This window comes from Eleutherodactylus coqui, chromosome 5 (genome assembly GCF_035609145.1).
Source record: "Eleutherodactylus coqui strain aEleCoq1 chromosome 5, aEleCoq1.hap1, whole genome shotgun sequence".
Classification (NCBI taxonomy): Eukaryota; Metazoa; Chordata; class Amphibia; order Anura; family Eleutherodactylidae; genus Eleutherodactylus; species Eleutherodactylus coqui.
In genome coordinates, this window is record NC_089841.1 from 59,300,380 (window position 1) to 59,317,744 (window position 17,365).

At 46.1% G+C, this 17,365-nt stretch overlaps 1 protein-coding gene and 1 non-coding gene across 2 annotated transcripts; one reads left to right on the forward strand and one right to left on the reverse strand.

Annotated features, from left to right (window-relative positions):
• Nucleotides 1-5,482: 5,482 nt before the first annotated feature.
• On the reverse strand, nucleotides 5,483-5,610 carry LOC136630995 (U6atac minor spliceosomal RNA). Its single transcript, XR_010792996.1, has one exon. It is a non-coding gene; the product is annotated as a U6atac minor spliceosomal RNA (small nuclear RNA).
• Nucleotides 5,611-6,351: 741 nt separating this feature from the next.
• On the forward strand, nucleotides 6,352-16,853 carry HAUS1 (HAUS augmin like complex subunit 1). Its single transcript, XM_066602598.1, has 9 exons — nucleotides 6,352-6,436; nucleotides 8,383-8,557; nucleotides 9,340-9,475; nucleotides 10,406-10,540; nucleotides 12,662-12,785; nucleotides 13,394-13,459; nucleotides 14,849-14,920; nucleotides 15,215-15,262; nucleotides 16,508-16,853. The coding sequence occupies exons 1-9, from the start codon at nucleotides 6,416-6,418 to the stop codon at nucleotides 16,583-16,585; spliced, it is 855 nt and encodes a 284-aa protein (XP_066458695.1). The 5' UTR covers nucleotides 6,352-6,415; the 3' UTR covers nucleotides 16,586-16,853.
• The last annotated feature ends 512 nt before the right edge of the window (nucleotides 16,854-17,365 follow it).

Sequence of the window (17,365 nt, forward strand, 5' to 3'; positions counted from 1 at the left end):
TCCCACAAATGTGCTGCACTTGTAGGTTGCTTTACATTTACCCTTCTGTCTAGTTCATCCCAAACAAGCTCAAAGGGGTTTAAATCTGGAGACTGTGCAGGCCATTCCATTCTTAAAGGGGTTGTCCCGCGCCGAAACGGGTTTTTTTTTTTTTCAACCCCCCCCCCCGTTCGGCGCGAGACAACCCCGATGCAGGGACGTACAGACAGCTTACCGGAGCGCTTACCTTGATCCCCGCGCTCCGGTGACTTCTATACTTACCTGTGAAGATGGCCGCCGGGAACCTCTTGCTTCGTGGACCGCAGCTCTTCTGTGCGGTCCACTGCCGATTCCAGCCTCCTGATTGGCTGGAATCGGCACGTGACGGGGCGGAGCTACACGGAGCCGCTCTCTGTCACGAGCGGCTCCATAGAAGAACACAGAAGACCCGGACTGCGCAAGCGCGGCTAATTTGGCCATCGGAGGCCAAAAATTAGTCGGCTCCATGGAGACGAGGACGCTAACAACGGAGCAGGTAAGTAAAAAACTTTTTATAACTTCTGTATGGCTCATAATTAATGCACAATGTACATTACAAAGTGCATTATTATGGCCATACAGAAGTGTATAGACCCACTTGCTGCCTCGGGACAACCCCTTTAAGTAATCCTGACATTACCTAGCAGTATGTTTTGGATCATTGTCTTACTGTAATATGAACCCCTGACCAACTAGGCGGACACCAGAGAGTATTGCATGGTATATCAAAATGATGTGGTAGCCATTTTGTCCAGTGTGCCAGTTACCCTGTGCAAGTTGCCAACTTTGGATCTAGCAAAAAAGCCCAAGACATCACGCTTCCTCCTCCATGTTTGACAGTTGGTGTCACACATACATGAACCATTCTTTCACCTACTCGATGACGTACAAAAACCCTGCATGATATATCGAAGATGTCAAATTTGATTCATCAGTCCATAAGACCTTCTACCACTCTTTAGTAGTGCACTAAAGGTGCTGCTTGGTCCAGGCAAGTTTTGTTTTTATCTTGCAATCTTAGCAGTGGCTTTCTTAAGCCCCATTCACATGGGACGAATGTCGAGTATCGTTGGCTCTCTGACAGCAGGGCAGCAGGACGGCTGGAGGAGATTTCACTCCTCGCTCTCCCCCACCCCTCTCCATTCACTTAACATAGTGGCCTTCAGTACTGAATGGCTGCTATTTACACTGATTATTCAGCGTTCAGGATCATCGCTCATCGTTTAGGCTGCATAAAATCCTGAACGATGAGCGTTCAGTGTAAATAGCGGCCGTTCAGTACTGAACGACTGCTGTGTTAAGTGAATGGAGAGGGGTGGAGGAGAGCGAGGAGTGAAATCTCCTCCAGCCTCCCAGCTGCGAGCTAACAATACTCGCTCCTGTGCAGCAGCACGTAAGTGAGTACATGCGGGGACAAGTGTCAGGCATCATTTGCCTAAAATTTGTCCCGTGTAAATGGGGTTTAATTGATACTCTACTTGGCAAATCTGTAGATAAAGGTCTTGCTACATTAGGGCGCATTCAGACGAACATATATCGGTTCGGTTTTCACGCCTGGCCGATATACTGCATCCCTCTCTGCAGGGGGAGGAGGCTAGAGGAGTCGGGAGCAGTGCACTGAGTTCCCGCCCCCTCTCCACCCTCTCACTGCTCCTCTGCACTATTTGCAATGAGAAGAGGTGGGACATGGGCGGGGCTAAGTTCTGAGAATTAGCTCCGCCCCCACCCCACCTCTCCTCATTGCAAATAGTGCAGGGGGGTGGAGAGGAGGCAGAGAGGGGGCACGAGATTAGAGCACTGCTCCCGGCTCTTCCAGCCTCCTCCCCCTGCAGAGAGATACGACGTATACCGGCCGGCGTGAATATCCAGCCGATATACGGTCGTCTGAATGCGCCCTAAAACTGTATTAATGTCAAAAATAACTGGAAAAATTGAGATGTTCTAAAACTTTTGAGCGGTAGTGTATGCAGCAGCTGCTCCATTCCTCTCAATGGTGCAAATAGATAGCTGAGCGCTGTCCTTGGCTATTTTTGTCAACCCATTGAAATGAACGGAGCAGCGCTGCTCACATTCATTTTAATAGGCTAATGAAAATAACCGAGCGCTGTGCTTGGCTACTTCTGTCTGACCCATCAAAATGAATGCATATGCCCTGCCTCTCCATTCATTTCAAGAGGACACACGAGGATAGCTGAGCACAGCGCTTCATACAAAACCTGCCATCGGAGGGCGTAGTTGTATGCCCTTTAGGTCTGTTTCACAGAGGCGACAAAGTCGCGCAATTTTCTTACGATGCAACAGTGCGACAAATTGCATGTATGTGAAGCCCATGCTTTCCTCTGGGTTCCGTCACTATAGCGATGCTATGTAGCATGCCACATTGTAAAAAAAAAAAATCACAGGTTGCGAGACATGCCCGAGACTTGCGATGTTTTGTAAGCCATGTTTTCCTATGGAGCCTCTTTGTTTATTGCATTGTATAGCACGAACTTGCGATTTTTGCGCAATGTGATTTTAACATTAGAAATTCCTATCAACTTACTCGTTATAAAATCGTGCGATCTTATCGCGGGCAGCAGCGACGCCATGCTAATGTTCCCAAGAAAAAAGCATCACTGATGCTACAGAATCGCATGTACATAGCAGCGATATGGCTGTCGCCTGTGTAAAACAGGCCTTAGGGTTCAGGATTTAAAGGGGTTGTCCCGCGAAAGCAAGTGGGGTATACACTTCTGTATGGCCATATTAATGCACTTTGTAATGTACATTGTGCATTAATTATGAGCCATACAGAAGTTATTCACTTACCTGCTCCGTTGCTAGCGTCTTCGTCTCCATGGTGCCGTCTAATTTCAGCGTCTAATCTCCCGATTAGACGCGCTTGCGCAGTCCGGTCTTCTCCCTGGTGAATGGGGCCGCTCGTGCCGGAGAGCGGCTCCTCGTAGCTCCGCCCTGTCACGTGTGCCGATTCCAGCCAATCAGGAGGCTGGAATCGGCAATGGACCCCACAGAGCCCACGGTGCACCATGGGAGAAGACCCGCGGTGCATCGTGGGTGAAGATCCCGGCAAGGTAAGGTAAGTAAGAAGTCGCCGCAGAGCGGGGATTCGGGTAAGTACTAAACGTTTTGTTTTTTTAACCCATGCATTGGGTTTGTCTCCTGCCGAACGGGGGGCCTATTGAATAAAAAAAAAAAACGTTTCGGCGCGGGACAACCCCTTTAATACCAATTGCCCTGTAGTGTACGTCATGTGATCTAACCAATAAAGACTGAATGCTGTCATAAAGTCAAAGTGTACACCAACAAAGTATTAGTTTTAGGCCTCTTTCACGCGGGCTACAAAACATCTCATGTGAAAGAACCAATTGGAAACCACAGGCTTCACATGCATGCGTTATGTAGCGATGATTTTGTAGCCTGCGTGAACAAGTCCTAAGGCCCAATGTCCACGGGTGGATTTTAATTATATAATCCATTTTCACGGCCGGCCGATATACGCTTCCATCTGAGCAGTCCCCCCCCTTCCCCCTCACCGGCTCTCTGCCTCTCTCCTCCGGCTGTTTGCAATGAGGGTTGGCTTGGCCAGCCCAGGGCGGAGCTAGGCTCCCGCCCCTTGTCCGCAGCCTGCAATGGGAGTGGGCGGGGCAGAGCTTAGCTCCACCCCCACCCCACCTCCCTCCATTGCAAACACCGTAGTGGAGAAGAGAGGCAGAGAGTCGGTGACGGGGAGGGAAGGGGGGAACTGCTCAGATGGAAGCGTATATCGGCCGGCCGTAAAAACGCCGGCCGGTATACGGTCATGTAAATAAGCCCTTAGGGTGTACATATTTATGCAACCACATTATTATTAGATTGTTTTCCACTCTAAAACATTTCAGTTAGTTTTTCTATGGAATTGTCCAGATAACGGCTCACATTGGAGGAGGAAATGAATCTGAAATGACAAAAACATTTTACAGTGGTGTGTAGACTTTTTATATCTATTGTGAAAAAAAAGTTGAACAAAATTTTTAAAAATCTTAAAATACAAAAAAAACTTAGTTTTACATCTAAAATACAAGCAATAAGAAAATATAATTCGTGTCACTGATAAAAGGCTGAAGTACTAAAATATTTCGTTATTTATCCCCCATGGTGAACACTGAAAAAAATGCCATGTCAGAATTACTTTTTTTGTCAACTTGCCTAAACATTAAAAAACTAAACAAAGAAAAAAATAAAAAATAATAAGGCCTCATGTCCACGGGGAAAAGAAGAATTAAAATCCGCAGCGGATTTTAACTCTTCTCCCGCGCGCGGATCCGCACCCCTTAGGGATGCATTGACCACCCGCGGGTAGATAAATACCCGCGGATGGTCAATAAAAGGGAATTAAAAAAAATTTGGAGCATGAAAAAAAATGGACATGCTCCATTTTTGTGTGGGTCTCCCGCGGGGACGGCTCCCGCAGGATTCTATTGAAGCCTATGGAAGCCGTCCGGGTCCGGGGGAGACCTAAAATAAGAATAAACTTACCCGCAGCGGACCGTGCTTGTCTTCCCTTCTTCACGCCCGGATCTTCTTTCTTCGGCCCGGCAGATGTGCCCGGCGCATGCACGCGGCACGCCGCCGACGTGCCGAGCACATCCGCTGGCCGAAGAAAGAAGATCCGGCCGCGACGGAAGGAAGACACGCACGGACCCCTGCGGGTAAGTTTATTCTGATTTTTTAGCCTCATGTCCGCGGGGCAGGAGGGACCCGCTACGGATTCTCCATGGAGAATCCGTAGCGGGCCTGATTTTCCCCCGTGGACATGAGGCCTAAAAATATAAAGTGATCAAAAAAGAGACATGCACCCCAAAATGGTACCTATAGGAACTACAACTCACGGTGTCAAAAATCCTCCCACAGCACCACTGACTACAAAATAAGGCTTATTCACACGAGCGTATAGCGGCAGCCGTTTTCAAGTTGCAAACAGGGAAGGAGAGAGGAGGTAAGCTGGTAAAAAAGAAAGGGAAGTCAGAAGATGGCGACAGGAAGTAACTTTTATTACAATTATTTTATTTAAACAATACTGTATTTAAAAAAAAAAATAAACAAATTTGGTATCACCATAATCGTATCCACCCATAGAATAATATAACATGCCCTTGTTACTGCACCATGCGCACCGTAAAAACAAGACCACCCCAAAGAAATGGTGCAATTATTATTTTTTAATTTCAAACTTTTCTAAGTTTTCCAATACATTTCAATGGTTAAATTGTACCGTGCAAAAAAGTAGCGCTCGTGTAACTTGGAACTGGAAAAGTAAAAGTTAGGATTTTTAAAAAAAAAAACAAAAAAAAACAACAAGTCAATGGGAAAAAAAAAGTTACAGCCCTTGGAAGGTAGGAATTAAATAATAACAGTAACAGAAATGACGGTGGCAGGAAGGGGTTAATAATCCTGCTTATTATAATATTAATATTAATAGGGTAAAAAAAAAACATGGTTAGAGATGCCACGAAGTAGGTGGCAATGCCTTAACCGTATGTGTGTTGTCAGGCCTGACGGCCTTTTCCATCCTTGTCAAGGGGAGCGCTAACCTTCTCTCCTTTCATACAACACGTCGTCTATGGCGGTCTGAGCGCTTATATACGTCGTCTAGCTGCGGATTTCTTAGATTAGGGCGACTATACTGAGACCCGCGGCACTGTGAAAGCTCCTTCTTATACTATCACTCCCGTCATCCTCCGCTAGAAATACCCGCTAATCCATCGGGAAAATAGGCTAAAATATCAGCAAAATCAACCTAGGGCGCACTAATTACATATGCATAAAATCGACCAATGGGCACGAAGGGGCGTGGCTTATGAACCTGTCACGTCCGGTAAACGTGCCAGGTCCGGCGCATGCGTACTGTCGCTCCAATTCTCTCTATGGTACTGATGTAATGGGTGAGCGCCGATCTAGGCATTCCCATAAATATAAATGGTGTGGCATCCAGCAGTAGCTCTATTCATGGGAGGGGGGGGGGGGCAGAACACCCATGTTCTGATCTGGGGGTCCCACACATGAATCCTAAATTCTGATCTTTGAACGGGACGCAACAACCAATGAGGTTGCTGGAATTGCTCAGTGCTACTGAAGTGGGGATGAAATAAAATATATGCGGACGGGACCCCAATGTTCTGGTCTGTGCGTCCCAGCCATCAAACACTAAGATAGGAAATAGCGGAGATCCGAGCATGCGCAGTAAGAGCAGACTTCCACTAAGGTTATTCTACTCTGCCTCAACCAACATGGCCGATCTCCTAGAACGCGCGCTGTATCACATGACAAATCTTTCAATGCTGATTGGTGGTTGGACTGACACTTGTCATACAAGTCCCCATAAAAAGGGGCTGTGGCGGGAGTTTAGAGTGTTGCAGATATGGACGAGAAGAGCACCAAGGTAAAGGGCAGCGGAGAGGGTGTGATGTAGTGGGACTACGGGTCTCAGCATTCTGGACACTGCTTCCAGAGACTGCATAGAATGGCTATAGGACTGTATTGCGTGCCAGTGGTGATGAAGTGGTTAATATGATACCATATAATATAGCACTAGAGATAATGTCATCCTTTTACTTCTGATTGCTGTGAAGTTCTGCAGCTCTCTAAAGTTTGGATAGTTACTCAACACGTTCAGGATCCCTGCTTGCTGTCTGTGAATGAGGATTCTTGGCTATATTCAGGAGCCTGTCTGACATGCTGACAGCGCTCCATCAAGGTTTGTCTCTGACAGCAAAAAATGCTACAAGCCTTGAAGTGACTCCGTTAGGGAACATCCATGTAAATTGTAACAACCCCCTTGTACAATGTGCTGGTACTACATGTGGGCTTGGTGGAAGTTGTGTGCTGCTCAATAGAAGGGAGTGAAATCTTTTGGGGAAACTCGCAGCATGACTTGGCCTGCTGCATTAACCCCTTGGTGGCCAATATGCCTCTTTACAGTGGTCACTTGTGGGCTTTAAACTTGTACATGGGTCTTAAGATGCTGACTGACAGCTGGGCTCCTGCTCAAACGGGAGAAACCTGAGATCTTGGCAATTTAACCCCTTACATGTCAGTCAATGGCAACTACAGCTGCAAGCAGATGACAGTGGTAAGGGGACCCTTTTGGGCACCCTGCAGTGTGTTTGCAAGTTACCATGGCATCCAGAAGCCTGACAAAGGCCTCCCTGTCTGCCATGTAGCGCAGCCTACTAGACTCTGGTGGAGGTGAGGCCTAATAGGCTGCTGTCATAGGCTTAGTAAAATGCACTACATAAGTAATGCAGTGTACTATCATAGTGATGAACAACCGCATAATTGGGGGACTAAAACAAACATAAATTCAATAGTTTAATTTAAAGGAAAAAAGTTAAAGGGGTGGTCTCGCGAAAGCAAGTGGGGTTCAGCACTTCTGTATGACCATATTAATGCACTTTGTAATATACATTGTGCATTAAATATGAGCCATACAGAAGTTATTCACTTACCTTCCCTGCGCTGGCGTCCCTGTCTCCATGGCTCCGTCTAACTTCAGCGTCTAATCGCCTGATTAGACGCGCTTGCGCAGAGGGTCTTCTGCCTTCGGCTTGGCAGCAGCAGTGTTCTGGCTCCGCCCCCTTCTACGCATCATCGCGTAGCTCCGCCTATGACGTGTGCCGATTCCAGCCTCCTGAGGCTTCATCATTGGTATATGCGAAACGATCAATAACTTGGGGAGCCCCCTCCTCCACCACAGCTGAAATGCCCAAGCTCATACTGGGTGCAAGCAATCTTAGGTCCAAAATCTAACAGTCCAAAACAGGGAAATAGTTGCAGCACATCTTTAAAACAACTTGAAGTTGTAAATAAACCGCTCATCAGCTGTTATTTTATGCGAAATGGAATAAAGGTGAAGTTTTGACCTCAACGAAATCTATCCATCTCTTTAAAAACCCCTGATGCTGCTGAAGTAATCTATGTCTGCTCTGATACTATTTGGACGAAGGGTCTACGTCTAACCTCAGCTCTGCATCTACAAGACTACAGCTCTAGTGAGTGTTTTTTTTTGTTTTTTTTTTTTTCTCCTATTTGTCTGGTGTGCTGCAACTATTTCCCTGTGTTGGACGGCGTCACTTTAAGGCAGGGTTCACACAGGGCGGATTTGCTGCGGTCTTGCCGCAGTTTTTCCGTTGCGGTTTTGCAGCAGAACTGCTTCTGCGGCAAAACCGCTTCTAAGCTTAATTTTGGCTTGCAGATTTAAATGGTGGTCAGTCTTAAATGGTGAAAAAAATGAAACTTGTAATATATTAGAGTTGGATAACCACTTATTATACTGCAATTAACCCTTTAATACCACAATTAACCCTTTAATTTTGTGCTACTGGGCAGATTATCCTGTGGCTGCAAAGCCTGTTTGGTGAGAGGACGATGCCGCCCTACGAGGTGAACACCCGCACGGTGGATCTGCTCCACCAGCTGGCCGAGTGGAATGAAGTTCGTGAAAAAGATGTAACCCTCATCTTAGAGGACAGCAAACTGAAGAGTGATGAGATCAAAGCTGAAGGTGACTGTGCTCAGACCTCGCCCATCTATATGGCCCCATAAGAGCAGATCTGAGGGGGCAGAGGAAATGGAAGAACACATGACTGGGGGGGTTGTTTATAGGATACATCATCAGTAGTTGATCAGCTGGGGTCCATTGCTTGGGTTGCTTGGGACACCGACCAATCAGTTGAGCGGGGATGTGCTGTCAGCGTCACAAATGCAGAGGTCAGAGTGGAAGCCTCTGCACTGACCTGTGTAGTGGCCGGTGCTTGTAACTGCAGGCACAGCTTGCATTGACTTCAATAACTTACAAGCGCCAGCCAGTACAGAAATCAGCGTGGAGACTTCTGTTTCTGCTCTGACCTCTGGGTATTTGTGTTGCTGATTGCATGTGCCCACTCAGCTGATCGGTCAGAGATCCGAGCGCCAGACCCCAGCCAATCAGCTATTGATGACCTATCCTAAAGACGGGTCATCAGTAGTATTCTCCCTGGAAAACCCTTTTAAACTGAGGAGTACTCGCCTCTCTGTGGTCCCATTGTTGTGACTGCTGCAGCCAGTCAGGGGCTGCACTGTCACGTTCCCAAAATCCTGGCATCATGGTGCTGAGGAGTGCTGATGCCATGGGGAATCGGTGGTGACTCTGCAGCAGTCACCTGACTTCTGGTGATATCACAGGAATCAATGGGACCACAGTGGGGCTGCAGTGCTGAGTCGCAGCAGTGAGTATTGTGGTTACTCCATGGCACTTCGTTAATGGTATAGACCTAGAGCATCATGTGATCTGTCTTATCCCTACAGCCATGCACCTTCAGGAGTTGCTAAAGGAGAGTCTGGGTCCTTCCTATGCCAACCTGTCTCGTACAGGCAACACTTACTTGAATCAACTAGTTGACAGCTGCATGGTGCTAGAATTAAAGGATTCGGCACTCACCAGGTACAAGCGGGTATACGTGACCTCTGCAGGAGGCTTTATTATAGCACTGTGCTTATTTTAACCCTTTAAGGATGCTTTAAAAAATTATACTATAGACTTGATTCCCAAGGTCTTATTTTTGTTTCCCCAAAAATAAGACCTACCCTGATTTTCAGGGGGCTTGAAATATAAGCCCTAGCTACACTACATAAAAAAAAAAAATACCTAGAAGGTGCAGTCTAGGTCCCTCCTGCTGACCTCCAAGTTCTGGCACGCTTGCTTGCAGTCCTAAGCTGCTAAGATTGCTTCCTGCTAATAGGGTTTGAAAGCCCTGCCTCCAGGAAGTGATGGCTCCAATTGGCTGAGCCACAGCACTCAAGAACCAATCTCAGCCATTGCATTGGTTCATCAAGCACTGCATTGACTGGCTCAGCCATGGTGCTTGAGAACCAATGTGATGGCTGTGATTGGTTCTTCCAAGTGCTGCATTGATTGGCTGAGCCATGGCACTCGAGAACCAATCAAAGCCATTGCTTCCTGGAGGCAGGGTTTACAAACCCAGTTACCAGTAAGCGATCTTTTGTCAGCGGTTGAGGACTGCAAGCATACTGGAACTCCAGAGAGCAGCAGGAGAGACTCAGACGGCACCTGCTAGGTAAGTATAAGACATCCCCTGAAAACAAGATCCTGTGCTTTTTTTTGGGGGGGGGGGGGGGGGCAGGGGGGACAAAAAAATATAATAAACAAACTTAAATTTCTCATTGGAGTGAAATGGGGGAGGGGAACTCAATTCTGTTTTTACAGCATACACGTGGCAAGACACCTTTACTTCTTGCTATACTACTCTTAAATTAAAATATTTGGACAGCTATAGCTCTTCATTAGTGCTGCTGTTAAATTAGGAAATTGCCAGGTCACTAATGTTGCTGACAGCCTTTTATGTCCTCGCAGCTTTATTCCTGCTGTCAACGAGCTGAGCGCTGATCTGGCGAAGACTGAGGCCAGCAATCAGGAAATGGAACTGGAGCTGAGAAACCTGAGAAGGCATTTAACAAATGCTATGTTGCTAGAGAAGACCCTGGAAAAGTAAGTTCCCAAGTGCTCTTGGTTGTGTGGTGTTGGCCCTTTAAATCTGGTAGCTGCAACATTTTGCGCAGCACTGCACAATGAACACAGCCTGAGGTCTCCATCACACAGGCATCAAAAATCACAACCAGCACTGTAGGAAATTGTCTGAATGGACAGTTTTATGCACTGAAGTTACAAGCATCAAACAAGTGGTTTTGGCCGTTCACCTGGCCAGGACTGACAGAAAAGATGTGCTGCTGGAGAAAGGGCTGAAGGGAATCATAGCGGAGGTTCCCTTTGTTCTGGCACTGTGTGCAGCTAAACTCCCTCCCTTTGCCTACTGGCACCATAGACTCCCATAGGAGTCTAAGCCAAAAATGCACCATCTGATAACCTGCAGTCCCTGGTAGAATGCAGGAGGCCACATTGCAACATGAGCAAGCTAAGTGTTCTGTGCCAACTAGTATACAGCCACCTAGCCATCATCCCCTCCCCAATCTGAGCTGGGTGGCTGTATACACCCTTAATGACACGGCCTATTTTGGCGTTGAGGACCAAGCGTTTTGTTTTTTTTTTTTTTTTTGTATTTTTCCATCTCCATTTTTCAAAAGCCATAACTTTTTTATTTTTCCGTGGACGCGGCCGTATAAGGGCTTGTTTTTTGCGTGGCTAGCTGTAGTTTTTATCGGTGCCACTTTTGGGTACATAGACAATATCGTAAAATTTTTAAACTTTTTTTTTATGATAACAGGGAGAGCGCATCAATTCTGCCATAGATTTTTCTTTTTTTTTTTTTATTTTTTTACAGCGTTAATCATGCAGCATAAATGACACACTAAATTTTTTTCTGCGGGTCGGTACGGTAACAACAATACCAAAATTGTTATATTTTTAGGTTTTTACACTTTTTTGTAATAAAACCCCCTTTTTTTTGGAAATTTTTTTTCCTCTATAGCTGCATTCAAAGTCCTGTAACTTTTTTATTTTTCTATGTACGGAGCTCTATGAGGGCTTATTTTTTACGAGACGAGCTGTAGTTTTTATTGGTACCATTTTGGGGAATGTACGGCTTTTTTGATCACTTTTATTGCATTTTTTTGGGAGGCAAAATGCTAAAAATTAGCATTTTGCCTCTGTTTTTTAGCACTGGTTTTTACGCTTTTTATCGTACAAAATAAAGTGTGTTCAACTTTTTGTACACTTCGTTACGGACGCGTCAATACCAAATATGTGGGGTTTTAATTTTTTTTCCCTTTTATGCTAATAGAAAAAGCATAAAAGGGTTTTTAAGTTGTTTTTTTTTTTACATTTTTCTTTTTACTCTTTTCTTTCTTTTTTTTTTTATACTATTTGAGTCCCTCTGATGGACTTACAACACTGTGCCTATGATCGCTGTTATAAGGCATGGCAGAGCTACTGCTCTGCCATGCCTTATCGCTTATACAGCGATTATAGGCACAGGCAATACAGGACGCCAGTGTCTGGCGTCCTGTTGCCATGGCGACAGGCCGGGCTCTCGTGATGACATCGCGAGTTCCGGCCGGAGACACAGAAGGAGCGCGATCCCTCTGTACTCTTTCCCTGCCGCGATCTACTTAGAAGGGGGGTTAACAGCGGGCGGCGCATCTCTGATGCGCCCCCCCCCCCCCCCCACACTGATGCAGCGGGACGCCGGCTGTGACTGACAGCCGACTCCCGCTGCGGGATAGCGCGGGATCACATAAGATTTAGCGCTATCTCCAGGATGTACCGGTACGCCCCGTTGCGGGAAGTACCAGGCTGCCAGGACGTACCGGGATACTAGTTGGCATGGAACACTTAGCTTGCGCATGTTGCAGTGTGGCCTCCTGCATTCTACCAGGGTCTAATGGTGGTTGAGCAAGACCTGCAGTTGATCAGATTTTTTTATTTTTTATTTTCTTATGTCTTTATACTTAAACACTTTGCACCAAGTCCAATTTCAGAGAAGCATGTTCTAAGACTCCCGTAAGTGTAAGAAGTGAAATCTCCAGCTGCCCTGCTGTAAGCCAACCATACTCGCTCCTGTTTGCCTGATATTTGTCCTGTATAAATGGGGCTTAAGTCATGTGGGGATTGTACATGAAGTTGGTGTCATTAACTTTATCTTTTTGCTTTAAGGGATCTCAAAAAAGCAGAGGATCATTGTAGTACAGAGCAGGCCAGAGCGGAAATCAGACTACAAAACCATAAGAAGCTGAAGGTGAAATCTGAAGAATACAAATACAAGATCCAGGCTTCTACGGTCAGTGTGGCCCTCCCCTAATTACATAAATATCATACTCTGCTCAAAGTTCTCAGAACACTTAAAGTGGGTTTTCTAGGGAGAATACCATCCTTTGGATAGGTCATCAATGGTTGATCGGTTGAGATCTCAGCTGATTGCATGCCTGCTGACAGCACCGCAACTGCACAGGAGTCGGAGAAGCGGGTAAGTCTGTTCTGACCTCTGTGTAGTGACCAGCGCTTGTAACTGCAGGCTGGGGTCTCGTTGAATTCAACACAAGCTGTGTCCAGTTACAATTGCCGACTACTTCAGAGGTCGGAGCAGATAGGAGCAGTGGGATTGATGGCACCGTTTCGCACTCACCCGTGTGAAGTTGGCCTACCGTAACAGGGCTGTCACCAGCTTGCTTTTCATCATAGGAACAGGATAGCCGTGTAATGGGGTAAAAGAAAACAAATTAAAGACCACTTGTAACGTTGCATTAAATTAGTTGAATGTGTGCAGCAGGGGTTGGCAGCAAGCAGTGGCGGTGGCACAGGGCTGAGCAGAGTCTTTATAGCGGAGACTTTTTTTTTTCCTTGTAATATTCCATGTGCTAAAGTTTGAAATCACATTTATTTTTGTAGGATCACCTGAAATCAGTGGGTATGGAGGACTCATTAACCCATCAGTCACTGGTGGCTATGTCTGAGGTTGGTATTTGAAATGTGATATTACACGCTGTCATTAACTCAACACCACAGGGCATAAATGTACATCCTGGCTATGGGGTACTTAACACAACAGGGCATGCACTTGCACCCTGAGGGTAGCACAAGATCTCTTCTGATCACATGCTATCTGGCCATCCTCCACCTGCAACGGCAGGGCTGCATCGGGGACAGTGTAGTAAAGACTATGCTTACAATGCAGTTGTCATAGGGAAAACTGGGATATGGAGTGAAGCATCCAGTGACTTGTTGGAGCTCTAGGAATTCTAGTAGATCACATAGAGACCTGGGGGTCAAAGAATTGTGAAGCCCAGGGGTGGAGTACTTTATCCAACAATCCCAAGGTACCATAAACCTTGCATCGTGCCTCAATAGTACTGATGACCTCCTCCATGCTGGAGTCAAATTGGAGTACATTCTGCAGTTCCAAAAGAGGGAGCCTGACTACTTCTACATTCTAGCGCTGACTTCTGGCAGCCAATATTATATGGCCTGTCATGAAGTGAAGGGCAACTGGAACATCTGATGGAGCAGGAGAAGTACTTTATAACTTATCACCTTAGTGATGATGGTAAATGTGGCTAGGCAATTGTATACTGGGGGGCACGACCACCAAACTTGTTAGTTTTTAGGCAAGTAAGAGTAACTTTCACAGTCAGACACTAAAATAGCCATGTTTTGTAGCATGTGACATTGACAATGTAAAGGAAAGCATGGGCTTCACATGCATGCAGCTTGTAGCGTGTGAGGGAAGAGGCCTAAAGGGCAATTTACACAGGAGGATTATCACTGTTTGGACAAAAGTGCACAATAATCACTAGGTCTTAAGCCATTTTTTTACTTGTCACTCCTTTTCAACCAGCATAAAACTGTCTACTCCTCGCTGCGTCTAAAAGCTCCGAGAAGTCAGTGAGCAATGGTCTGCCTGTCAATGTTGCGCATGAGCGCAAACAGCTAGCAGTGACGTCACCCCCCCCCCCCCCCCCCTCGTGAAGAACATTTGGCCAACAGCTGTCCCATGTAAATGGAGTGTAAAGAGGACTTTACATGGGGTGACGATTGTCTGACATCATGTGGTGGTCCTCCTTGCAGCCGCTGATGGGTCACTGGGCAAGAAAGTGCTCACCTGTCAGTCAGTTGGGCTTCAGCAGAGCTAAAAAAACAATGACTTTCCCACTGTGTAAACTGGCACTGCTCAATGTATGAGCAAATCTGGTTTGCTGCAAATGGAGGCGGAGCAGGTTAGATGGTTCGGTCTGCCCGCCTTCATTCACTTGAAGGACAGCTGGTCCTGTATAAGCCCAGGAGGGATGGTTGGGTGGCAGTCCGTTGGACATCTTCTGTATAGAGAACTTTATTCTGTCTTCACAGACGCTGACGGAACTGAAAGAAGAATCCACGGCTACAAAGGAGAAGCTTAAATCTTACCTGGACTTGGCGCCCGTAAGCAATGTCTTGTATTTAATATGCATTGCAGAGGAGGAACCTCTGCATCCTCTTCACATATGGTCTTCGCCATTTTGGATAACTTTGTGACTTGTGCTTAGCTTGCCTTTGTATTAACTTGGCTGGATATCTGATGCTGGTCTGCACCGATATCTGTTATAAAACACAGCCCGCTGTCATCACACTTCAGTCCCACTCGGCTACACAGCACTATAAACAGTGGGGGCAACACACAAGTGCCCCTAAGTGTCATTGTACTGACTTCCAACCTACTGCTGTGCTTTGTTCTAGAACCCATCCCTGGTGAAGGTGAAGATCGAAGAAGCCAAGAGGGAGCTTGTAAGTAATGGGATGGAATCCATATGTAAGAAGCTTCAGACATGAATGTAATAAAGTGCACTTGTTGTCTTCTACCTATCCACCTGTTCCAGGCCCCAGTTTTGTCTGTCCAAGATGGCTGCAGCAACTTTCTAACTAACACACACTATACACTAACTCTGATTGGCCAGTGTTGCTCATGTGAACATCTCTGGTCAATCAGAGCAGGTATAGTACACTAGTCTAATACTACCAAAGCATTGTGGGGTTAGATACGCTGAAGACTGTTGGCCAGACTGTTGGACCTGGAACTAGTGACTTGAGGATGGCAGAACTACAGAAAATAGAACTAATCCCCAGATCACTAACCCTTCTCTAATTAGTGACTAATGTTGTAACTCTTAAAGGCACCCTGGCCCCTTTTGCGCTGTTTTAGGTAGTTCACCATCACCCTGTCCTCAGTTCCATAGTTTCACTACTTACAGAGCCAATCAGTATCCGATTGGGGTCTGCTGATCAGGATGCCTACAGATTGAAGAAGCCATGGTGGGCCATAGAGCCCTGCGGCCTCTTAGGCCTCTAATGTCACGTTCACAAGTCCTGGCCTGAAACAGCTCAGTCCCATTAAGGCCAAATGCGCACAGCCAGGTCAGATTCTGCATGTAGGGACCCTGCTTACCTGCCAGAATTTCTCCTCTTTGCTGCAGATTTTGCATCCGCACATGTGAGCAGTGCAGATAACAGATACTGCAACCTTTCCACAATGATTATGGAAGGGCCACAGATCGGACACCTTACACTGACCTCAGTGGAAGCCGTCCATGCGGAGTCTGCACAGAATTGCAGCATGCTGCGATTTCTCCTCCGTGAGCAGAAACTCGCAATGTATTTCTGCCCGTGTGCGGGAAAATGCCTTTTATCATAGCATGCTATAGGCAGTACTAGCTGCAGAATCCAGAGGTGGACCACTGCTCTGGATTCAGCTGATATACGAAGCCCAACTGCTGTCACTTCTACCAGCTGATTGGTAGAAATCCTGGGTGGCAGACCTCCGCCGATCAACTGATTACCTTTCCTGAGGATAGGCAATCAATTGTTTAGTCTTTGAAATCCCCTTTTCAGCATAAGATGCTCATAATAAATTGCCTCAATTCTGGTTTGCAGACCTGAAACTTCATATTTTCTCAATGTGTATTTAGTTTCCTGGCAGATCTTATATTTTTGGAACTTTGGTACAAGTAATGGCTGATTCTTATATTTTGTTAGAAAGAGACAGAGGCCGAGCTGAACCGGAAGGTGGACATGATGGAGTTCGTGTTACCGGAGAAGAGGCGAATGACCTAAAGCTCCTCATACAGAACAGTACATGTGAATCCCCGGCTACAACACCCTCTTATGGGGTCACATTACAGGGTGACTACACCTCCACCAATTTTAGGCCTGTCAGAAGCCCAATACAGCCTGCTGGGGAGGACGACCCTGGTTCTAGGATTATCTCTAAGGGAGAATGGATCTGCTTTGGACTACATATTCTGTATCATTGTCTTTGTGTGCATTAAGGGGGATTCTGGGACTTTTTAATGTATTTAAAGAAATAAAGTGTCATAACAGTCTATAATATACTTGAGCTTTTTTTTCTCTTTTTTTTTTTTTTTTTTTTTTTTTTTTTTGCTTGAGCCTTGGCATGGCTTGTCATGTCTGCTGATGACATTATGCACTGCCTGTCAATGTCTGCCTTGTGGTGGGCAGAACCAGAAGATGGCAATTGGGAGCATGCGCAGTTGGTGCTCTTCTGTTAGTGGACGTGCATGTTCTGTCAGCGGCTTGCTGGCTATCCTTCATGGGAAGCAGACGCAGGTCTTTTACTAGAAGCAGCTGCTGCAATGTCACAATTAAGGGGGTATTTCCATCTGAAATACCAACACTCACTCACTCACTCACTCACTCACTCACTCACTCACACTATGCTCAAAATTAGTTCAAATGACCAGAAATGAGCAATACTCATTACATATGAACGCAGGAATCGTTCAGTTTTCATTTGAACGATTATTTTAAAGAAACTTAAAACCCATTCAACTACTTGAAGACAAACGCCTTCATCTTTCAATAGACCCACACCAC